Source organism: Oncorhynchus kisutch, linkage group LG20 (assembly GCF_002021735.2).
Source record: "Oncorhynchus kisutch isolate 150728-3 linkage group LG20, Okis_V2, whole genome shotgun sequence".
NCBI classification, from domain to species: Eukaryota; Metazoa; Chordata; class Actinopteri; order Salmoniformes; family Salmonidae; genus Oncorhynchus; species Oncorhynchus kisutch.
Genome location: NC_034193.2, coordinates 31,935,835 through 31,961,920, shown reverse-complemented (window position 1 = coordinate 31,961,920; position 26,086 = coordinate 31,935,835). Strand labels below are relative to the sequence as shown.

Genomic DNA, 26,086 nt, shown 5'->3' with positions numbered 1-26,086 from the left:
CCAGTCCTCAGCTGTCCAATCCCTGTATCTTTTGCAGAATATCAGTCTGTCCCTGATGTTTTTCCTGGAGAGAAGTGGCTTCTTTGCTGCCCTTCTTGACACCAGGCCATCCTCCAAAAGTCTTCGCCTCACTGTGCGTGCTGCCATTCCTGAGCAAGCTCTGTAGTGGTGGTGCCCCGATCCCGCAGCTGAATCAACTTTAGCAGACGGTCCTGGCACTTGCTGGATTTTCTTGGGCGCCCTGAAGCCCTCTTCACAACAATTGAACCGCTCTCCTTAAAGTTCTTGATGATCAGATAAATGGTTGATTTAGATGCAATCTTACAGCAATATCCTTGCCTGTGAAGCCCTTTTTGTGCAAAGCAATGATGACGGCACGTGTTTGACAGAGGAAGAACAATGATTCCAAGCACCACCCTCCTTTTGAAGCTTCCAGTCTGTTATTCAAACTCAATCAGCATGACAGAGTGATCTCCAGCCATGTCCTCGTCAACACTCACACCTGTGTTAAATTCTCTAGGGTAGGGGGCAGCATTTTGAATTTTGGATGAAAAGCATGCCAGTTTTCTATTCAGGCCCAGAAGATAGGATATGCATATAATTAGTAGATTTGGATAGAAAACACTCTAAAGTTTCCAAAACTGTTAAATGAATGTGAGTATAACAGAACTGATTTGGCAGGCGAAAACCTGAGAAATCCATTCAGGAAGTAGTTTTTTTTTCTGTAGTTTTCTATTCAATGACATTACAGTATCCATTGACTTAGGACTCATATTGCAGTTCCTGTGCAGGCTTGTATTCTGAAAAATGAGGGAGTAAGAGCAGTCTGAATGAGTGGACCCTGCCGTGTCAGAGCTTTTTCATGCGCGCGACCAGAGACAGTGCCTTTCTTGTTTACCTTTTATATTGACAACGTTATTGTCCGGTTGAAATATTATAGATTATTTAGGCTAAAAACAACCTGAGGCTTGAATATAAACATTGTTTGACATGTTTCTATGAACTTTACGGATATAAAGTGGATTATCGAACAAAAGAAACATTTATTGAATACATTAATGTCTTCTGAGTGCACCCATATGAAGATTATCAAAGGTAAGGGATTCATTTTATCTCTATTTCTGACTTGTGTAACTCTTCTACTTGGCTGGTTACTGTTTGTAATGATTTGTCTGCTGGGCTATGTTCTCAAATAATCGTAAGGTATGCTTTCGCCGTAAAGTATTTTTTAAATCTGACACCGTGGTTGGATTCACAAGAAGTTAATCTTTAAACCAATGTCAAATAGTTGTATCTTTTCTGAATTTTTATGAGTATGCCTGTATTTGAATTTGGCGCTCTGCAATCTCACTGGATGTTGGCCAGGTGGGACGCTAGCGTCCAAGAGAGGTTAACGAGAGAATCACTGACATGATGTCAGCTGGTCCTTTTGTGGCAGGGCTGAAATGCAGTGGAAATGTTTTTGGGGGATTCAGTTCATTTGCATGGCAATTAATTGCAATTCATCTGATCACTCTTCATAATATTCTGGAGGACATGTCAATTGCCATCATACAAACTGAGGCAGCAGACTTTGTGAAAATTAATATTTGTGTCATTCTCAAAACTTTTGGCCACGACTGTACTATGAATATGGTGTTGAATATCAGAACTGAATCTACATCCGTATTTTATCCACACACGCGACAAAACCTCTCCCACCATATATTTGTCATGTTTGACTCTGTCATTCACAAATTGTCAGCATTCAAGTTTTCAAGATAACATCCTGATGCCGATAATCCCTGATTGACTCGGTTCCTTCAATACTCAAGATTCACCCCCCCCCCCCCCCCCCCCCAATTTGTAAAGCAGTGATCAGTCAGTGTGGAGTCCTAAATGTGTGCATGTGTCCTCTCTCTCTTTCTGTCTGTGTCTCTTTTTCTCTCTGTGACAGGCCCTCTATATGTGATAGTGGAGTATGCCTCTAAAGGGAACCTGAGGGAGTACCTACGTGCCCGCAGGCCCCCTGGCATGGAATACTCCTACGATATTACCCGCTGCTCAGATGAACAGCTCACCTTCAAGGACTTGGTCTCCTGTACCTACCAGGTGGCACGGGGCATGGAATATCTGGCCTCACAGAAGGTACACACACACACAAACACACATACAACATGTTCATTCTCAACATTCTGCTTGGTAGACACACTTCCTTGGCATTGCACTGGGTCCTTGTGACTATGGCTTTAGCCATGGTGGTTGTGTAAAAAGTGTGTGTTTATCAATATTGTCTCCTAAAAACACATCTCTAGGCACCTGTCCAAATCTCAGCATTGTCTCTCTCTATCACACAAAGCCTCTCTGTGTGGACAACTGAAGAATAGCGTTTTCACAACGCATTCACAACTGGCAATGGGCACTATAGCCAAACACTCCATCACGCTCCTGCTTACTAGAGGAATGTGACAGAGCCTAGAGCATACAATAACACAGTATGCTAACACACTCACACGCATACATGCACACGCATACACACATGCACCTAAACACACATGCACAAGCAGACATACACATCTAGGTGCACAAACAACTTCTACCATGTATCTGTCATGAATCTTCCTCCAATTCAGGCAGAAGGCGAGGTCAGTACAGGTGCATCAAAGCTGGTACCGAGAGACAGAAAAACAGCTTCTATCTCAAGGCCATCAGACTGTTAAACAGCCACCACTACCATTAAGTGGCTGCTGCCAACACACTGACTCAACTCCAGCCACTTTAATAATGGGAATTGATGGGAATTGATGTAAAATATATCACTAGCCACTTTAAACAGTGCTACGTAATATAATGTTTACATACCCTACATTATTCATCTCATATGTATACGTATATACTGTACTCTATATCATCTACTGCATCTTTATGTAATACATGTATCACTAGCCACTTTAAACTATGCCACTTTGTTTACATACTCATCTCATATGTATATACTGTACTCGATACCATCTACTGCATCTTGCCTATGCCGCTCTGTACCATCACTCATTCATAATCTTTATGTGCATATTCTTTATCCCTTTACACTTATATGTATAAGGTAGTAGTTTTGGGAATTGTTAGCTAGATTACTTGTTGGTTATTACTGCATTGTCGGAAATAGAAGCACAAGCATTTCACTACACTCGCATTAACATCTGCTAACCATGTGTATGTGACAAATAAAATTGGATTTGATTTGATTTGTCGTGCATGTATTTTGTCGTCATGTTATATTAGGTGTGTGTTACTTTAACCTTTTCACACATGAGTTCCAAATATCTCTTAACAGTCGCCCCAGGGCGAGTTTTTTTTTATGCACGTGATGTCAGAATGTACTCACTGTTCCAAAATGTGATTATTACGGAACAGGACAATTAATCCGCGCTGCCCCAAACAAAAATAACTTGTCACTTTCACTTTCTCATTTTGTCTGTCATAGTTGAAGTGTACCTATGATGAAAATTACAGGCCTCTCATCTTTTTAAGCGGGAGAACTTGCACAATTGGTGGCTGACTAAATACTTTTTTGCCCCACTGTACACATGGTTAGCAGATGTTAATGCGAGCGTAGCGAAACGCTTGTGCTTCTAGTTCCGACAGTGCAGTAATATCTAACAAGTAATCTATCAATTTCCCAACAACTACCTAATACACACAAATCTAAAGGGTTGAATGAGAATATGTACATATAAATATATGGATGTGCGATGGCCGAGGCAAGGTGCAGTAGATGGCATAAACACAGTAAATACATATGATATGAGTGATGTAAGATATGTAAACATTATTAAATAGGAATTTTTTAAAGTGGCATTGTTTAAAGTGTCTAGTGATCCATGTATTAATGTGGCCACTGATTTGAGTCTCTATGTAGGCAGCAACATCTTTGAGGTAGTGATTGCTGTTTAGCAGTCTGATGGCCTTGAGACAGAAGCTGTTTTTCAGTCTCTCGGTCCCAGCTTTGATGCACCTGTACTGACCTCTCCTTCTGGATGGTAGCAATGTGAACAGGCAGTGGCTCGGTGGTTGTTGTCCTTGATTATCTTTTTGGCCTTCCTGTGTCATCGGGTGCTGTAGGTGTCATGGAGGTCAGGTAGTTTTTCCCTGTGATGCGTTGTGCAGACCTCACCACCCTCTGGAGAGCCTTGCGGTTGAGGGCAGTTGCCGCCCCAGGCTGTGATAGCCCGACAGGATGCTCTCGATTGTGCATCTGTAAAAGTTTGTCAGGGTTTTAGGTGACAAACCACATTTCTTCAGCCTCCTGAGGCTGTCTGTGTGGGTGGACCATTTCAGTTTGTATGCTCCTCCTATTTGTAGGCTGTCTCGTCGTTGTTGCTAATCAAGCCCACTACTGTTGTGTCTTTTGCAAACTTGAATATTGAGTTGTAGGTGTGCATGGCCACGCAGTCCTGGGTGAACAGGGAGTACAGTAGGGAGCTGAGCACTCACCCTTGTGGTGCCCCAGTGTTGAGGGTCAGCGAAGTGGAGATGTTGTTTCTTACCTTCACCACATCTATGATGTGTGTAAAATACTTTTTGATGGTTGTACTGATTATGATGAGCTAATGCTAAGCTATTTGCCAGCTATGTGTGGGGCCATGTTTGTTGACATTATACAATGCATTCTGGGTCACTTCAACGTCTGTCAGACCAAAGGTGTTATAACAAAATGAGGTGAAGGAATGGTGTTTTGCTCAGTTATTTCAATCAATGGAGAACTCACCCGTTATGTGATGAATTGTAAGTAGTAATTTCTATTAGCATGTTGTGGTTTCTGTCAGCTGAGAGTTAGCTAAATATTACCTCAATCTTTCCTCAATTAGCGCTAGGACTAATGTAGCCTACATTTTCCAGTTTGAATGATTGTGTTATGCTGTTGCTACTTCTGTGAATGTTTAAACATTGCATCCAAAAATAAACTGGTCAAATTCAGGACATAACTTTCTGAGGACTGTGTTTGTGCAAAATGTTTCTGAGAAAAAGCAGTGTTGCCAGCTGAAACGCTGACTGTTGCGTCAATCGAAACTGGATGCTCTAAATAAGCGGTCTAATCACACCGGTTTGAGTGTATGCTGCAGGGATCACTGTAGAATGATCACACACGTTTGTTGATACTTGTCAAAGGGTTAATTAAATATGTTTCTGGTTCATTACACTTACCATACACATACATAGTATAACATTTTTAGCATAGCTTACTTATGTTTCTATTAAAGTTTTATTTCTCGTTCTCAATTTCATCTATATCTCCATCCACCCTGTCCCATTTTCTCTACTTCTCTCCATCCAGTGTATACATAGAGATCTAGCAGCGAGGAACGTCCTGGTCACAGAGAGCAACTTCATGAAGATTGCTGACTTTGGCCTGGCCAGGGACGTCCACAACATCGATTACTATAAAAAGACAACTAACGTGAGTACTTGGGGGGGTGGGGGGCACTTGAGGAGTGTATACTGTATCGTGTGTTCTGTAATGTTGTGAGGGGGTGTATGTGACAGTCAACTCCATTTCAATTGATTAATTCATGAAGTAAACCGATATTCCTTAAGGAAAATTTGAATTTCAGTTTACTTTCTGTATTGTGTAAGTTGAGCCTCCCTCCGTCCTTCTCAGTCTTGGCAGAGACAGGAGGTAGAAGTCTGTGCGGGACTGATTCCTTCATCCCGCTCCCACTGCTTTTCATACCACGCACGCCTGCTCCCACTGACTTCTTGTTCGATTCCCACCCGCTCCAGCAAGAATTGGTCCCAAACCCGGCCGTCATACTGCATTGTTATTGTAGGTCAGGGGGTTGCCAATTACATTCTGCCGTGGGCCAATTTTTCCTTGAGCGGATGGTCGGGGGCCGGAACATAGTTATAAATCATTTGTACACTGCAAATTGACCGCACGAATCACAAACAGATATAGTATCTGACAAACACATAATCATTTCAAACCTTGATTACATTGGAATAAGAGCAAATATTACTGCTGAGCGATTAGCAGACCTGCCAACGTGCAAGCATTTTGCGTACCAACTACGTAAATCTCTGTCCATGTACGTAGGTACGAGATCCGAGTTAAAAGTATGCAGAAATGAGAAGGGCCTGATATATATATATGTATATATATATTTACATTTTAATAAAAAAGAAATCCACTGAATAAATCTAACATCCCGATTCTCGAGCTGCAACACACAGACATGTACGGAGTTTGTGTCAACGGACATGGAGATCAATACATCATTATTCGACGTAGCTACCCAGTGTCTGCCCCGCCTCCTGTTTGCTGTGATGCTGAGTTCGCTGACTGTCAGCTGCACGTAAACACATAACACATAGACAAATCCATTTTCGACTCTGCGTGTTGTGGAAAGGTAAACACTAGTTGTTTCAAGTTAACGTTAGCGAACATAAGATGGACATTCAGTGGGCTCTAAAGTGCCAGCAGTTCACTTGCATTTGCTTGTGAATTAAATGCAAATACGAAAAATAACCGGTTGCATTTGTGCAAGTGTGACATAAATTTAATTCTGCATCCCATTAGTTGTATTTTCCATGTAACATTAGGAGGATCACGCAACCCGAGACTGTAACTGTAATTATGATCCACGCCACAAGAAGCATTACAAAACTATAATAAAAAATAAAAAATTAACTTCTTGGCATTAAATGGAGTCGGGAGTTTAGAAGACTGCGCGATGAAGAATGAATGAGTGTCCGGTATTAGCGGCAATGCTTCTAAAATGCCTTTGCATTCGATTTGAGATTTTATCAATTACGAAAATCTGAAATGATGTATGCTCTGCATAGAAATACAATAGGCACCTTTACATAGGCTGAAACACCAGACTCTTCTAGTGAACAGCGGTCAGATTCCCTTTGTAGTAGCCTACTTGACCATTGTGTAGCCAGTTTGCGGTCTGTGTCGATGCAATCATTTGTTTTAGTGTTGAATAGGAACCGTGTCTGAAAAGCCAATACTTGTGAGCTCGCCCTTGTGATTGGCCCTGTTTGAGAGGTGACAAGCGTTCCTCTACTACAGAGACTAAACTTGGGGGCATGAGCTAAGAAAAACTTTATATATAATTATATCCATTCTACACTGTACATGTAATCTCCAAGAATAAAGGTTATTTGTGTGTTCTTTCTTATTTGATATTGTTAGTGACTTTTACCATATGTGTAAATGGAATGTTGTCAAGAATGTATTCCAACCTTTTATAATTGCGATCAGACTCACAAACAGCGCATGCACGAGCAGGCAGGGGGGGAAGAAAACCCCAAACTCTAAAAAAGTTGGAAAGGGTTGGCAGGTCTGGATTAGTGCTTTTTGAAAAAATGAAAAAATAATCACGGTTTTCAATTTCGGTTTCAATAATGTTTTTAAACATTAAATGCACTATGCATTATGTGGGTTGAATGCTGTAACAACGCAGAATAAAACAATGAATACATGTCCCATGATGGTAGTAATTGCACATGACTGATTAGCCATCATTTATTCACATCACTTTACTAAATAAAAAGATTTCAGTTGTGTATATTTTATTTGATTACTTAATTTCATTCCATGTCATTATCTCATCTCTATACAGCTGCTGCCTGTGCTGTCTGACAAAAGTAGTATTTTGTAGTTATTCAAAGTAAATAAGGCATACATTTATGACTGCTGAATACCAACTATCAATCACTTAGATCATGTATGTTCAAGTAGAAATACCTTGCGAAGCAACAGCTGCTCTCTATATCAGCAATCGTGCACTCTTCACTCTTCCATAGAAGCGGTCATAAAAGAGACACAGACCGGGCAAGTAGATGTGCAATGGAGTATGGTCATTGTAGTTAATTACCACATTTTATGCACTAAGCTATGTAGAAAATTGGCCTGTTTGAAACTACAATCGCTACAACATTTCACACTTCAGGCTGGATCTGATTTATCTCTAGATCAAAAAACAAAATAAATGGAATTCAAAAGAATTAAACCAACGGTCAATTAGTTGTTTAAAAAAAAAATGAAATGGTTAATTGCTCAGCAATATCACATATAGCTCTATTTATGCGAGTGACTTACTTGGGAACAGATTTTCTACACTGAACAAAAATATTAACACAACATGTAAAGTGTTGGTCTCATGTTTCATGAGCTGAAATAAAATATCACAGAAATGTTCCATACTCACAAATGTGTTTACATCCCTGTTAGTGAGGATTTCTCCTGACGGGTGTGGCTGATTAAACGACATGGTCATTACACAGGTGCACCTTGTGCTGGGGGGGGGGATAAAAGGTTACTCTGTCACAACACAATGCCACAGATGTCTCAAGTTTTGAGGGAGCATGCAATTGGCATGCTGACTGCAGGAATGTCCACCAGAGCTGTTGCCTCCAACGTCATTTTAAAGAATTTGGCAGTATGTCCAACCGGCCTCACAACTGCAGACCACGTGTAACCACGACAGCCCAGAACCTCAACATCCGGCTTCTTCACCTGCGGGATTGTCTTGAGACCAGCCACCCGGACTGATGAAACTAGGTTTGCGCAACCAGATTATTTCTACACAAACTGTCAGAAACCATCTCAGAGAAGCTAATTTGCGTGCTTGTCACCCTCACCAGGATCTTGACCTGACTGCATCGTAATCAACTTCAGTGTGCAAATGCTCACCTTCGATGGCCTCTGGCACGCTGGAGAAGTGTGCTCTTCACTGATGAATCCCGGTTTCAACTGTACCGGGCAGATGGCAGGCAGCGTGAATGTAGGGCTGTTACGGTGACCGTATGGTGTTGTGTGGGCGAGTGGTTTGCTATTGTCAACGTTGTGAACAGAGTTCCCCATGGTGGCTGTGGGGTTATGGTATGGGCAGGCATAAGCTACTTACAACGAACACAATTGCATTTTATCAATGGCAGTTTAAATGCACGGAGATATCGTGACGAAATCCTGAGGCCCATTGTCGTGCCATTCATCCGCCGTCGTCACCTCATGTTTCAACACGGTAATTTTTTATATTTTTTTATTTTACCTTTATTTAACTAGGCAAGTCAGTTAAGAACAAATTCTTATTTTCAATGACGGCCTAGGAACAGTGGGTTAACTGCCAGTTCAGGGGCAGAACGACAGATTTTGTACCTTGTCAGCTCCATGTCACAAGAATCTGGCGCCATGTCACAAGAATCTCTTCACAATTCCTGGAAGTTGAAAATGTCCCAGTTCTTCCATGGCCTGCATACTCAAAACATATCACCCATTGAGCATGTTTGGGATGATCTGGATTGGCGTGTACGACAACGTTTTCCAGTTCCAGCAAATAACCAGCAACTTCGCACAGCCATTGAAGAGGAGTGGGACAACATTCCACAGGCCACATTCAACAGCTTGATCAACTTTATGCAAAGGAGATGTGTCGCGCTGCATGAGGCAAATGGTGGTTTCGATCCACACCACTACTTTTTTTAAGGTATCTGTGGCCAACATGCATATCTGGATTCCCAGTCATGTGAAATCCATAGATTAGGGCGTAATGAATTCATTTCAATTGACTGATTTCTTAATATGAACTGTAAATCTTTGAAATTGTTGTATGTTGCGTTTATATTTTTGTTCAGTGTAAATTAAAATCACTCTGATTTCCTGGTGATTTTATAGTTTTTTATGTCCAACATCGAAGTGTATATAAGATATACAGTTGAAGTCGGAAGTTTACATACACTTAGGTTAGAGTCATTAAAACTAGTTTTTCAACCACTCAAACTAGTTTTTCAACCATCTGGCCAACATCCAGTGAGGTTGCAGTGTGCCAAATTCAATTACAGAAATGCTCATTATAAAAATTCAGAAAACAAAACATATTTTACATAGGTTTAAAGATGAACTTCTTGTTAAACCAACCACAGTGTCATATTTATAAAATGGTTTTCGGTGAAAGCATACCTAGCCCAGAACATACCTAGCCCAGAACATAGCCCAGTTGACAAATTATTACAAACAGTAACCAGCCAAGTTACAAAACTCAGAAATAGAGATAAAATTAATCCCTTACCTTTGATGATCTTCATATGGTGGCAATCAGAAGACATTCATTTACTCAATAAATGTTCCTTTTGTTCGATGAAGTCTCTTTATATCCAAAAACCTCAGTTTTGTTAGCGCGTTTTCTTCAGTAATCCACAGGCTCAAACTCAGTCAAAACAATCAGACAAAAAATCTAAATTGTATCCGTAAAGTTCATAGAAACATGTCAAACGATGTTTATATTCAAGCCTCAGGTTGTTTTTTAGCCTAAATGATCTATAATATTTCAACCGGACAATAACGTCGTCAATATAAAAGGTAAACAAGAAATGCACACGCGCCTGAAAAAACTCTGTGTCACGTTTGGGTCCACTCGTTCAGACTGGTCTTACTCCCTCATTTATAAGAATACAACCCTGAAACGATTTCTAAAGACTTTTGATATCTAGTGGAAGGCATAGGAACAGCAAATGGAGTCCTAAGTCAATGGATACTGTAATGGCATTTAATAGAAAACTACAAAACCAAAAAAATAACTACTTCCTGAATGGATTTTTCTCAGGTTTTCACCTGCTAAATCAGTTCTGTTATACTCACAGAAACTATTTTAACAGTTTTGGAAAATTTTAAGATATATGCATATCATATCTTCTGGGCCCGAGGAGCAGGCCGTTTAATTTGGGCGTGCTTTTCAATCCAAAATTACGAATGCTGCCCCCTACCCTAGAGAAGTTAACAAAGTATAGTTTTGGCAAGTCGGTTAGGACATCTACTTTGTGCATGACACAAGTCATTTTTCCAACAATTGTTTACTGACAGATTATTTTACTGTCTCACTATTCCAGTGGGTCACAATTTGAGATTCTTCAAAGTAGCCACGCTTTGCCTTGATGACAGCTTTGCACACTCTTGGCATTATCTTAAGCAGCTTCACCTGAAATAGTTTTCCAACAGTCTTGAAGGAGTGCCATCATAAGTTCCAGCCCATGATGGCACCAGCAGACCAGTCAATAAGAGGATTGTATCGCTGGAGCCAAGAGAATCCCAATACCACGGGAACCTGAGGAGAGCAGGAATTGGATTGTCTCTCTGTGGTTCCCTGACACCTGTAGGTTGATGGGGGTGGTATTGTGGATGACCCGGTCTATAATGCCGAGTGGGGAGGCTGAGTGGGGATGCCCAGCTCGGACGACAGGGTAGCGTCCATAAAGCTCTCATTGGCCCCAGAGTCGATGAGTACCAGGAGAGATTTAGATTGGTTCCCCCACAGCAAAATGGCATGAAAAGGGGTGTGAGTAAGGGGATAGGAAAAGTTCTCCGTATGGCCCACCAGAGTACTCGCTCCTACCGGTGAGCCTGGTCTTTTAGTGGACAGGTGGAGAAGAAATTACCAGTAGTCCCGCAATACAGGCAGCCTAACTCTGCCTAGTTGCATTGGCTCGGGAAGAGGTGAATCGGCAGACTTCTGAGACTCTCGACGGAACTCGGGTAGCGTCCATAAAGGGTAGCGTCCATAAAGCTCTCATTGGCCCCAGAGTCGATGAGTACCAGGAGAGATTTAGATTGGTTCCCCCACAGCAAAATGGCATGAAAAGGGGTGTGAGTAAGGGGATAGGAAAAGTTCTCCGTATGGCCCACCAGAGTACTCGCTCCTACCGGTGAGCCTGGTCTTTTAGTGGACAGGTGGAGAAGAAATTACCAGTAGTCCCGCAATACAGGCAGCCTAACTCTGCCTAGTTGCATTGGCTCGGGAAGAGGTGAATCGGCAGACTTCTGAGACTCTCGACGGAACTCGGGTAGCCTAGGGTTCTCTCGGCAACAGCTCCATCGAGGACTTCCGGGATGCCTCGGATTGAGGTTGAATCCTTGGGCGGGCAAAATCAAATCACCTCTTCTTCGTAGTTTCCAGGCTGCAAGCTCGTTCTTTACTTCCTCTGAAACTCCGTGCAAGAGCATGTCGAACAGTGCTTCCGGGTTCCAGGCATGTGCGGAAATGCACCGCATTGTCTGCCACACTGCAGGAGTCTTGCCGAAGCTGGAGTAACTTCTGGGCAGCCTCTTTCCCGGACAATGGAGCATCAAAAACTTTATTTACCTCCGCCACAAACTCCTCCAGACATAAGCATTCGACCAACTGTTGTTCCCATAGTGCCGAAGGCCAGGCGAGAGCACTCGCGGACATTAGCGTGATGAAGTACGCTATCTTAGAGCAGGGGAAGGAGGAGGGCTGCAGCTCAATGATGTCTGCTGGGTTAGTCAAGGTCAGTTCGTACTATTACGTTCTAGGGAAGACCCAGATGCAGACGGTTCGAAATAAACATAAGTTTATTACTAGAACAGTGGGCCGTCAAAACGACAGGTCAAGGGCAGGCAGAGGTCGGTAATCCAGATCAGAGTAAAAAGGGTACAGAACGGCAGGCAGGCTCAGGGTCAGGGCAGGCAGAATTCAATATACTGCCCCCTACCCAAGAGAGCACATTTTTACTCTTGAACTGATTTAGGCTTTCCATAACAAAACAGCTTCTCATTTATTTGAATTTTTTACATTTCTAAAAACATAATTCCACTTTGACATTATGGGGTATTGTGTGTAGATCAGTTACACAACACCTCAATTTAATCCATTTTAAATTCAGGCTGTAACACAACAAAAAGTGGAATGTGTTTATACTTTCTGATGGCACTGTAGATAATGAATGGCCTACAAAACAGAAAGACAAAATGGTTTTGAAATAATCTTGCAAAACTTCAATATAGGAGCGGGACAATTTGAAGGCATGCACAAATAAATGTGTTATCAATATTTATATACAGTCATTGTTGGAGCCTAAACTACAGCCTATCATATTTAGGAAGTTAATCTCCACGGAAAGACCATTGCGCGTGCTTCTCATCCATTCATACAGCATACAGGTTTCATTGAGAACACAGGCACATTTGATCTCCCACGCCCAACACAATAGAGAAGAGCTAGGTTATAGAGCTTGAAGCAAAATTATCCTTTGAGAGTTTGTAAATATTGCGACAAAGAGCTGTTTTTAATACAATAGATAAGAAAGACAACTGTTCTAAATAATCTGTGAGACCCAAAAATATTTCAATCCCAAAGTTATCTGTCTGACCACTCGCTCCCACCCACAGCATGAAAAATGCTGACCACACCGCCAGCACCTCTCTAACTGGAGGTTCCCAGGCCATCAGTGAATGCAGTGCTTCTATAGAGGCTCTTCACTAGTTTGTGCCTCCTCTCTTGTTCCTTCCATAGCCACTTGTCCAAACAGACCAAGAGATGGAGAGACACTGAAATAGAGGGAGAGCAACAGAGTGCTTGACATCTCCATAGCAAACCCCCAGTAGCATTCATCTGATTCCCACTGTAGAGCACATCCTCCTTTAGTGTGCATGGCTGTCTTTTCATTACACACTGAGAGCCTAGCCTAGTTGAAAACAACAAGAACCACAAAAACAACCAACCACAACACAGCATGAGCCATAGACAATGGGTAATGGTGATGATGACGATAATCAGTCTTAACAATACTATGTTCTAGTCTTGCATAAATTAGACTTATTTCAGAAGGCCTAATAAAAAGGTAGGGGCAGAACTAATGTTAATCATAATCATGATTATCATCTGCCCCTACCTTTCTATTACCCATTCTAAAATAATTTATCCTACACTGCAACTTCAGTATGCATGAATGTATTTGACCCTGCTTGTCACTTGCTATCCATGCTGCAGTGTTTAATGACATGCAGCAATAAACTGTCTTTATCTGCAACCCAGTTTATTTGCTAACTGCTATAAACGTATGACAGTACCTCTGGGAATTCCCTATTGGTATTCCCAGATCTAATGAGATTCTTGGGAATACCAGGAACCTGGAAGAGTGCATGAATTAAAAGATGCTGATTAGCCAAGAAATATTGGTCATGAAATACCCTATGTCTGTCTGTGTATAGATATTTCAATGTTACCTTTTTGACCTTGACCTATTGACCTGTGTGTATGTGTCCTCCTCAGGGTCGTCTCCCGGTGAAGTGGATGGCTCCAGAAGCGCTGTTTGACCGTGTGTACACTCACCAGAGTGATGTGTAAGTACTATACCTTGATTTTACTCTCTTACACACACAATTCGCTTACTGTTTTACAAAGAGCAACTCAGCCTAGACTGTGTTCATTAGGCACCCAACGTAAGAAAACCTGTTAAAACCCAGCCGTTTTAAAAAGTTTTCCATTGTGTGCCCTAATGAACACGACCCTGGCCTATACACTGGCTGTAGCTTTCTGATGCAAATTTTGCAGTGAGACTGAGGGGGTAAGAGGTTGGGATGGTGGTGGAGGAATAGGTACAGGAGTTTAGTGAGGTGATTTGGTGGTGGCGGAGTTAGGGGGTGCAGGGGGATTTGTTTGGGGGGTGGGGGGTGTACTGGCCGGTCTGTGGAGAAAGGGAAAGTTTCACACGGCCTGATGCTGTTACTAATCTGCCCGTCTTCAAAGCCTCTGGAAGGGGCCAGAGCCCACCTCCCCCTGCGCTGCACTCCAATTCAATTGTATTTATAAAGCCCTTATTACATCAGCAGATGTCACAAAGTGCTCATAATGAAACCCAGCATAAAACCCCAAAGGGCAAGTAATGAGGATATCAGGGGGATATGCAAAAATCACATTTCCAATTCAAATCAAATAAATGTTATTGGTCGCGTACACGCGTTCACAGGTGCAGCAAAATGCTTATGTTTCTAGCTGCAACAGTGCAGTAATACCTAACAATTAAAAATAATACACACAATTAATGCTTGACATTCAGGTAGATTTGCCAATGGCACACCGAGCCATTGCCAACTGAAAGTTACTGTCCCGTATGAAAATAATTCTGTCCTGGGTCAAGATCTGGCAGAAAAGCGAATGATGCACACGTAATTTCAATAGCAGGTGGTTTTATCTTTAATATGGGCTGAGCAAGTAGCCTACAGCATTCATACAGACATTGACAAGTCAAATTCAAGGACCTTCAGGGACTTTTTCCAGTACTTAATTGTAATTTTCACGGACCTACATTTTATATTGAATTGTTGTAATAGCCTTTAGAAAAAAATCTCCCCCCAAAATGTTTGCAAAAAAGTATGCATTACCACATAGAGAATAATGCATGTTTTATTAAGCCTTCTTGTCGGTCTTCAGTGAGCTGCTTCACGCAACACTCTCAAGGCTAGGCTATGTGTGCGGGTTCCGTGTGATAAATAATCGACATACGAACTAACAGCTTCAGGAATTCATCGGTTTCTTTATTAAATTATATATCCTAAATTATAAAATTATTAAAAATTATTTTAATGTGTTTGTATCCGGGGCACTGTCCTCAGATAATCGCATGGTGTGCTTTTGCTGTAAAGCCTTTTTCAAATCTGACACAGCGGCTGGATTAACAAGAAGTTACACTTTATTTTGATGTATAACACATATTTTCAAGAATGTTAAATATATGAATTTACTATTTGAATTTCGCGCACTGCAATTTCACCGGAAGTTGGCCAGGTGGAACACTTACCGTCCAACCAGAAACCGTGGATTGATGGCAGCATTCGCGCAAAACTGAAAGCGCGAACCCCTGCTTTTAATCAGGGCAAGGCGACCGGAAACATGACCAAATACAAACAGTGTAGCTATTCCCTCCAAGGCAATCAAATAAGCTAAGCTTTGTATAGAGACAAAGTAGAGTCGCAATTCAATGGCTCAGACACGAGAGGTATGTGGCAGGGTCAATCATGGACTACAAAACCCAGCCTCGTCGCGGTCCCCGATGTCTTGTTCCCAGACAAACTAAACAACTTCTTTGCTCGCTTTGAGGACAATACAGTGCCACCGACACGGCCTGCTACCAAAACCTGCGGGCTCTCCTTCACTGGAGCCAACGTGAGAACAACATTTAAATGTGTTAAGGCTTCCGGCCCAGACGGCATCCCTAGCCGGGTCCTCAGAGCATGCGCAGACCAGCAGGCTGGTGTGCTTACGGACATATTCAATCAATCCCTATCCCAGTCTGCTGTTCCAACATGCTTCATGAGGGCCACCATTGTTCCTGTTCCCAAGAAAGCTAAGGTACCTGAGCTAAACTACTATCACCCCGTAGCATTCACTTCCAAGTGCTTTGAGAGATTAGTCAAGGATCATATCACCTCCACCCTACCTGGCACCCTAGACCCACTCCAATTTGCTTACCGCCCCAATAGGTCCATAGAAGAGGCAATCACACTGCACACTGCCCTAACCCATCTGGACAAGAGGAATACCTAGGTAAGAATGCTGTTCATTGACTACAGCTCAGCATTTGACACCATAGTACCCTCCAAACTCGTCAACTGGTCCTGGACTTTCTGACGGGACGCCCCCGGGTGGTGAGGGTAGGAAACAACATCTCCACCCCGCTGATCCTCAACACTGAGGCCCCACAAGGGTGCGTTCTCAGCCCATTCCTGTACTCCCTGTTCACCCATGACTGCGTGGCCATGCACGCCTCCAACTCAATCATCAAGTTTGCAGATGACACTACAGTGGTAGGCTTGATTACCAACAACGACGAGACGGCCTACAGGGAGGTGAGGGCCCTCGGAGTGTGGTGTCAGGAAAATAACCTCACACTCAACGTCAACAAAACAAAGGAGATGATCGTGGACTTCAGGAAACAGCAGAGGGAGCACCCCCCTATCCACATCGACGGTAGTAGTGGAGAAGGTGGAAGGTTTCAAGTTCCTTGGCGTACACATCGCGAACAAACTGAAATGGTCCACCCACACAGACAGCGTGGTGAAGAATGCGCAACAAAAAACACTCTCAAACTTTTACAGATGCACAATCGAGAGCATCCTGTCGGGATGTATCACCTCCTGGTACGGCAACTGCTCTGCCCACAACCGTAAGGCTCTCCAGAGGGTAGTGAGGTCTGCACAACGCATCACCGGGGGTAAACTACCTGCCCTCCAGGACATCTACACTACCCGATGTCACAGGAAGGCCATTAAGATCATCAAGGACAACAACCACCCGAGCCACTGCCTGTTCACCCCACTATCATCCAAAAGGCGAGGTCAGTACAGGGTCATCAAAGCTGGGACCGAGAGACTGAAAAACATCTTCTTTCAAGGCCATCGGATTGTTAAACAGCCATCACTAACATTGAGTGGTTGCAGCCAACATACTGACTCAAATCTCTACTGTACTCTATACTGCATCTTGCCTATGTCTTTCGGCCATCGCTCATCCATATATTTATATGTACATATTCTTACTCATTCCTTTACACTTGTGTGTAAAGGGTAGTTGTCAGAATTGTTAGATTACTTGTTAGATATTACTGCATGGTCGGAACTAGAAGCACAAGCATTTCGCTACGCTACCATTAACATCTGCTAACCATGTGAATGTGACCAATAAAATTGGATTTGACTTGATTATAGTTTTGCCAAGTCGGTTAGGACATCTACATTGTGCATGACACAAGTAATTTTCACAACAATTGTTTATAGACAGATTATTTCACTTATAATTCACTATCACTATCCCAGTGGGTCAGAAGTTGACATACCCTAAGTTGACTGTGCCTTTAAACAGCTTTGAAAATTTCTGAAAATCATGTCATGTCTTTAGAAGCTCCTGATAGGCTAATTGACATCATTTGAGTCAATTGGAGGTGTACCTGTGGATGTATTTCAAGGCCTACTTTCAAACTCCGTGCCTCTTTGCTTGACATCATGGGAAAATCTAAAGAAATCTGCCAAGACCTCAGAAAAATTATTGTAGACCTCCACAAGTCTGGTTCATCCTTGAGAGAAATTTCCAAACACCTGAAGGTACCGCATTCATCTGTACAAACAATAGTACATAAGTATAAACACCATGTGACCACGCAGCCGTCAAACCACTTAGGAAGGAGACGCATTCTGTCTCCTAGAGATGAATGTACTTTGGTGTGAAAAGTGCAAATCAATCCCAGAACAACAGCAAAGGACCTTGTGAAGATGCTGGAGGAAACAAGTACAAAAGTATCTATATCAACAGTAAAACTAATCCTATAGATATAACCTGAAAGGCCGCAAGCAAGTTAGAATCCACAACTCCAAAAGCGCCATAAAAAAGCTAGACAACGGTTTGCAACTGCACATGGGGACAAAGTTCGTACTTTTTGGAGAAATGTCCTCTGGTCTGATGAAACAAAAATAGAACTGTTTGGCCATAATGACCATCGTTATGTTTGGAGGAAAAGGGGGAGCTGAAGAACACCATCCCAACCGTGACGCACAAGGGTGGCAGCATCATGGTGTGGGGGTGTTTTGCTGCAGGAGGGACTGGTGCACTTCAAAATAGATGGCATGATGAGGAAGCAAAATGATGTGGATATATTGAAGCCACATCTTAAGACATCAGTCAGGAAGGTAAAGCTTGGTCACAAATGGGTCTTCCAAATGGACAATGACCCCAAGCATACTTCCAAAATTGTGGCAAAATGGCTTAACCTCTCTAGGGTAGGTTAGACGGTAGCGTCCCACCTCTTCAACAGACAGTGAAACTGCAGGGCGCCAAATTCAAAACAACAGAAATCCCATAATTAAAATTCCTCAAACATACATGTATTTTACACCATTTTAAAGATACACTTGTTGTAAATGTCCGATATCACAGTGTCCGATATCAAAAAGGCTTTACGACGAAAGAAAACCAAACGATTATGTTAGGTGAGTGCCTATTCACAGAAAGCACAGCCATTTTTTCAGCCAAAGAGAGGATTTACAAAAAGCAGAAATTTAGATCAAATTAACCACTAACCTTTGATAATCTTCATCAGATGACACTCATAGGACTTCATGTTACAAAATACATGTATGTTTTGTTTGGTAAAGTTCATATTTATATCCAAAAATCTGAGTTTACATTGGTGCCTTACGTTCAGAAGTTCCAAAGCATCCTTTGATTTTGCAAAGAGCCACATCAATTTACAGGAATGCTCATAATAAACATTGCTAAAAGATACCACTGTTAAGCATGGAATTTTAGATGAGCTTCTCCTTAATGTAACTGCTGTGTCAGATTTCAAAAAAGCTTTACGGAAAAAGCAAACCATGCAATAATCTGAGTCGGCGCTCAGAGCCCAATCAAGACACAAATATATCCGCCATATTATGCAGTCAACAAAAGTCATAAATAGCATTATAAATCTTCACTTACCTTTGCTGATCTTCGTCGGAATGCACTCCCAGGACTCCCACTTCCACAAGAAATGTTTGTTTTGTTCGGTAATGTCCATAATTTATGTCCAAATAGTTACTTTTGTTAGCGCGTTTGGTAAACAAATCCAACGTCACAAAGCTCATTCACTAAAAGCAGACAATGTCAAAAAGTTCCATAACAGTCAGTAGTAGCATGTCAAACGATGTATTGAATCCATTTTTAGGATGTTTTTAAAATAAATATTCAATAATGTTCCAACCGGAGAATTCCATTGTCTTCAGAAGTGCGATGGAACACTTCACAGTAGAAGCATCAGACAAGGTTCTAAAGACTGTTGACATCTAGTGGAAGCCTTAGGAAGTGCAACACTACCAATTTCCCACTATCTTCAATAGGAGCTGAGTTGAAAATCGAACAACCTCAGATTTCCCACTTCCTGGTTGGATTTTTTCTCAGGTTTTTGCCTGCCATATGAGTTCTGTTATACTCACAGACATCATTCAAACAGTTTTAGAAACTTCAGTGGTTTATATCCAAATCTACTAATAATATGCATATTCTAGCTTTTATGGCTTTGTAGCAGGCCGTTTACTCTGGGCATGCAGGGTAGCCTAGTGGTTAGAGTGTTGGACTAGTTTACCGAAATGTTGCAAGTTCAAATCCCCGAGCTGACAAGGTACAAAGCTGTCGTTCTGCCCCTGAACAGGCAGTTAACCCACTGTTCCTAGGCTGTCATTGAAAATAAGAATTTGTTCTTAACTGACTTGCCAAGTTAAATAAAGGTAAAATAAAATAAAATGCTTTTCATCCGGATGTGAAAATACTGCCCCCTACCAAAGAAGTTAAGGACATCAAGATATTGGAGTGGCCCTGACCTCAATCCTATAGAAAATGTGTGGGTAGAACTGAAAAAGTGTGTGCGAGCAAGGAGGCCTACAAACCTGACTCAATTACACCAGCTCTGTCAGGAGGAATGGGCCAAAATTCACCCAACTTATTGTGGGAAGGCTACCCAAAACGTTTGACACAAGTTAAACAATTTAAAGGCAATGCTTCCAAATACCAATTGGGTGTATGTAAACGTCTGACCCACTGGGAATGTGATGAAATAAATAAATAATACTCTCTGCTATTAATCTGACATTTCACATTCTTAAAATAAAGTGGTGATCCTAACTGACCCAAGACAGGGAATTTTTTACAAGGATTAAATGTCAGGAATTGTGAAAAACTGAGTTTAAATGTAGTTGGCTAAGGTGTATGTAAACTTCCGACTTCAACTGTATCTACATGGGCCAGTGGAATGACAATAGGTGAGCGATGGATACGAAGTGCCATTGAATGGAGCAAAGGGATGTGTTAACAAACAGAGAGATGTAGAGATAGAAAGAGAGAACAAACGCAGGTCCAGTTATGTCAACAGATCGATGGAGAGATAACCACAGGAGCAAATAAAAGATCACGGTGTCTTTGTATTGTGTTGTGGCCTCTTTGGGTCACTAAGGTAGGCGTGTTGGTGTGTGTGTGTGTGTGTATGCCTCCATTCCCTGCGGGTGCTATAATACATTATGGAATCAATGGGATGATATAGTTACCCTTCAACACTTTGTTTCTCTGAGCAGTAGCAGTTGAAATCGTGTAAAAAAAAAGAAGTAATACTTCATTGCCATCAATTGTTATCACTTGTATGTATGTATGTATGTATGTATGTATGTATGTATGTATGTATGTATGTATGTATGTATGTATGTATGTATGTATGTATGTATGTATGTATGTATGTATGTATGTATGTATGTATGTATGTATGTATGTATCAATGGATGCATAACATGATAATAGTAATGAAAGCATTAATGTTGAATATGTGTGTTTGTGTTTTTCTTCCCAGCTGGTCATTTGGGGTGCTGATGTGGGAGATCTTCACCCTGGGGGGTTCTCCGTACCCTGGTATCCCCGTAGAGGAGCTCTTCAAGCTGTTGAAAGAGGGCCATCGTATGGACAAGCCTGGCAACTGCACCAATGAGCTGTATAATACTATTTGATTCACTTTATCTCATATATACACACACACACACACACATATATATGCAGGCAGACACACACACGCACAAATGTGCACACTCACACACACACACAATTGTGCACACACACACAAACCCTACTGGGGTCCCCACCCTCACCCCATCTCCATCAGATCCATGATCCTACACAGCTGGCCTGGGCCTGTATCAATGTTGTCATTCACAATGGGCCCATTCCAGTTACACAGCACATAATGTCACTGCCTGCACCGGTATTGTCGGGCCTAATGGTCTCACGCTGTACTGGAAACAGTGAAATCTACAGTGGAGACAGACAGACCTAGGATAGGATTGGTATTGGCGTGCATTTGTCTTAAACGGAGAGTGCAGAGAGGAGTGTGCAGAGAAATAGAACCAGCATAGCTCTGTGTTTGGATTGGCTGGTTCATACCTTGACACCTAGGCTCAGATAAATGAGTCTTTATCATCTCACCCACTTTTGACAGGCAATTGGACAATGGTTTTATAAATGTGCATCAGTCTGTTGAATGGGTGGCATGGCATGTGTTTTGGAAAGAAAAACAATGAAGTTCTTTTACTAACCGTTCATACTCCTTGTTTCTCTCTCTCTCTTCTCTCTCTCGCAGGTACATGATGATGAAAGACTGTTGGCATGCCATCTCCTCCCACCGGCCCACCTTCAAGCAGCTGGTGGAGGATCTAGATCGCATCCTCACCCTGGCCACGAATGAGGTGAGGGCACAAACCAGAGTCATTCCGCTTCACCTTTTCATATCTAGAATCTGGAGCCAGAGCAATTCACTTACCTCCAGAGTTGGGGTCAATTCCCTTTCAATTCAGGAAGTAAACTTTTTTTCTGTTGAAAAGCATTGAGTAAACATGGAATTGGAATTTCAGTTTACTTCCTGAATTGACTGAATTTAAAAGGAGTTGACCTCAACCATGCTGACCTTGTATTCTTGGAAGTGCTTGGTCAATGAGAAGTATGATGTAAAAGCATGTCAGGCTTCTCTCCTAAAAGCTTGGAAAAAAGTGCACACTATACAGGCTCACGGACACTCCAATTGCCAGGGCAAGCAAAGTTGATCAACACTTTTTTTAACCAAGAATGTTGAAAAGCATTAGAAGGATCCTGCGTTGGCTGACACATGACCTTAACAATGACCAGAAAATGGCTGCTTGATTCAAACCAGGCCCCAGAGCAGTGGCCATGGCCCACTGATGTTGCCAAATCATCAAAAGATACTCTGAGCTATTCCTCGCCTCAGAATAATGGCTTGTGTTTCTTTCCGTTCCCCTCCTGTTGTGTGTGATATCCATGCGCGGGCCTGAAGAGGGGCTGTGGATGGAAATATGTCAGGGCTCGTCTGGCTTCAGACTGGGCCGCCATAGATTATGCCAAAAGCTCCAACTTCAGTGTTTCAGTGTTTGAACTTTTGAAATGTAATAAAGCGCCTTCCTTTTTTTTTTAACCGCTCTTTAGTAATGTGAGACGCCTTGTGTTGAGCTGAGAAATGGAAGCCAGCACTCGTTTTTATAAGAATGCTCAAACACCAACAACGCTTCTCTTCTTCCTCCCCACTCACTCTCAACTATTTCTTAACCTCACAACTATTCCAATAACTGACACAAAAGACAAGAGAAAAAGGAGAGAGGAGGGTGCAGGGATGAAGATGAAAAGAGCAAAAACAACTGCAAAATGCTTGTTCAAGTTGTTTTTTACAACTAACATTAGAGATTCTCCAGTACTTTTGTGCCAATTTTTTTTTAAATAAACTTAAGGGCCAAAAATGGTTACTATGTCACATATGTGCAGATATATGCACCATGTCATTGCTCTCTCTTCTCACTCTGCTGTGTGTTCATCTTGCTAGCTGCCACTCAAATGGCCAGGAGCTGAAGCTCATTGGCTAGAACTCGAATTGCAAGGGGGCTGGCACACATGGGGGAAAATGTAGGGAAAATGGCACAGCACAGCTTCCAGAAAAACCCTTGCTTTCAAATGTTGTGGCTAATTGAGGTAAAACAGTAATTCTGATCATAGATTATGGATGTATGAACTACAGATTGGCACATCCAGCTCAAAGCAGGAGGTTTAAAAAATACTTAGTAGTTGCCAAAGTTACGGAGCATGTCTTCAATAACAAAATGTACGTTTATCTTTTCCTTGGCTTTTGGGATATATATTTTTTCAGTCATTCTCCTATTGCGCTCAAACCCACGTTCCAATTTCAGATGTCAGGTTTGTTCTAATTGTGCTGGGTAGTGCTGTGAAGCAGAGCGGTATGGATGAAGCCCAGGGTTGGATATCCCTCGCACAGTCTCTCTCTCTCTCTGGTCTCTCTCCCTCTCTCTCTGCCCCCCCTTCTTAGTTTGAACACTCTCTGGTCTTATATTTTTCTCTCTCTCTCGCTGTCTCTGGTCTTTTCCCTCTCCGGTTTCTCTTTCTCTCTGGACTCCACACCCTCTCTCTACCTCTCTCTCCCCCTTTCTCACTGGTCTCTCTTTTATCTCTCTGGTCTTCCCCCTCTCTTTCTTTCTTGTTCTCTCGTTCACTTTTGCTCTATGTGAACTGTGCTGGACAGTTCCCCTCTCTCTAGCCCACGCCCCATTTATGAAGTATTATTCATCCACATATTTTCATACGGATCCGGTATCAAATCGTTTGCTCTCCTGGCGCCAACATTTTTCATAAATCCGTCCAGCGTGATTTGGGAATAGTTTATATCTTGCATAAATAAAATAATGAAAATGATACTCTCCACATGTCCATCACTGTCCTCCTGAAACTGTCTTCATGCCTGTCTCTATTTCATATTTCAGTATTTTCCATTTGTCTCTCTCTCCGCTCTCTCACTCCTCTAAACCTGTGAGTGTAATAGTTCTACCTTCTCACCCTGTCTGTGTATAGGAGTATCTGGACCTGTGTGCCCCAGCCGAGCAGTATTCTCCCAGCTTCCAGGACACACACAGCTCCTGTTCCTCCGGTGACGACTCCGTGTTCTCCCATGACCCCCTGCCAGACCAGCCCTGCCTCCCCAAGTACCAGCACATTAATGGAGGCATCAAAACATGAGCCCTCCCCTCCTCAATCCCCCCCATCCAGCTCCAGCCTGACCCCCCCCCCCCCACAAAGCGACAGTTCCATAGAGAGAAAATTAAATATACCCCCACCACCAACCCCACAAACCTCCTGGCCCCCAACCCCCCTCTGGCTCCAAATGGACTAACGGACCCAGATGGGACTGGGCTGGTGGCAGTGCTGCTTTTAGAACTGAACACACACATTTGCACACACATTCATACACATGTTCAAGGTCTTAAGAAGAGGACCGGGACCCTTCATCAGTGTTCCTCTTGTTTGACTGAATGAATATCTGTTCCCAAGGGTCCACCTCCTCTCCTCTCTTGCCGTTTTATTTGTTCCGGTTGTTTTCTACTAGAGTTTGGAATTTACTATTTTTGCATTTCATGATTCCATTCCGTTGGCTGGCATTCCAAGACTTTTGCTTGTTCCCAGAGGGAAAATATGGACCGTAATGAACGGAAAAAACAAGGGACTCAAAAAGAGGATGACAAAATAGGAAACTGAAAGGACTGAAAGAAAGAATCAACTAACAAAAACAGATGAATAGGAGAAGAGCGCCTACAGACAGACACTGCCTCTTCTTTATATTTTGTAATATTGTCTTGTTTCTTTATACTTTCTCTTGATAAGTCCACACACTTATTATTATTATGGAGAAAAATAATATACAGTATATAGGGCTGGGTATATTTGTAAATATATTCAAATATGTATAAATATATATTATATATTTACAGTGAATTATTTTTTGTATGCTCCAGAATTATCCCCCCTCTCCCCTCCTCCCTCATTGGGTTTGAGACTGGTGTGTCATCACCCAGGTTATGTTTCTGTTCACTTGTGTTCTTTTAAACACAACACACACAAATATAGGCATGCACACACATATACGCACACACACAAAACACACACACTCTCATTCAATGACACAGTGGAGTATTGGCTTTCAGGGAAAGAGGTAGCTTGTTAATTTATTGATTTTTTTTTTTACAAAAAAAAAAAGATGAAAAAAAATTGAAATAGTAATAAAGATATGCTATTAATGATGCTGATATTAAATAATAAATAATCCATTATGTTTATTATCGTAATTTAAAATTCTCTTTCAGAGGTAACAGAAACAAAAGCTATTTTTAGTAGTGTACTGTACATTTTGTCTGCTAATCCCTTATGTAGATAATGCAGTTTCTATCCAGTCATTTTACTCTTAGGTTTGCATTCGAAATTATATGATTTCTGGATATTTATATATGATTGAAAAGAAAAATGATTTTGGAACCACCCACTAGCAATCTGTAAGATTCCAAATTCACACCAGAGGGTTCAAAGCTGAAAAACAAAGTATTAAATCATTCAAGTATTTTTTTTTCTACTGGACCAAGTTTAAGATGTTCTTTGCTAGTGTTCTTGACACATTTGCAAAATTAAAGATGGAAAAACAAGTATGTTGATTTCTATTTTGTGTAATCACACTATTCAGTCAAACGTTACTAGTTTCTGCTATCTTGTCATGTCCTTGAGAGAGAAAAGAGGTCTGAGAATGTCTATATTTATTATCAATTTAATTGATAATGGCTGTGTTCATATAGTTAATGGCACTGTATTCTTATAAGCAAAGAAATAACATTAATAGCAACATACAGCAAGACAATGGCATAAAAAAACTGAGTTAAAGTATCACCAAATTAATAATTTTGCCT

General features: G+C 41.8%; 1 protein-coding gene across 5 annotated transcripts in view; it reads left to right on the top strand.

Moving 5' to 3' along the window:
* LOC109865572 (fibroblast growth factor receptor 2) overlaps nucleotides 1–25,829 on the top strand; it is a 98,782-nt gene extending 72,953 nt beyond the window's left edge. For all 5 annotated transcript variants that reach the window (XM_031799140.1, XM_031799139.1, XM_031799137.1 and 2 more), the window contains 6 exons: nucleotides 1,937–2,127; nucleotides 5,315–5,437; nucleotides 14,052–14,122; nucleotides 21,145–21,282; nucleotides 21,925–22,030; nucleotides 24,210–25,829. In XM_031799140.1, coding sequence (XP_031655000.1) covers nucleotides 1,937–2,127; nucleotides 5,315–5,437; nucleotides 14,052–14,122; nucleotides 21,145–21,282; nucleotides 21,925–22,030; nucleotides 24,210–24,374 — 794 coding nt within the window. In that variant the 3' untranslated portion in view covers nucleotides 24,375–25,829. The remainder of the gene's footprint in view (nucleotides 1–1,936; nucleotides 2,128–5,314; nucleotides 5,438–14,051; nucleotides 14,123–21,144; nucleotides 21,283–21,924; nucleotides 22,031–24,209) is intronic.
* The last annotated feature ends 257 nt before the right edge of the window (nucleotides 25,830–26,086 follow it).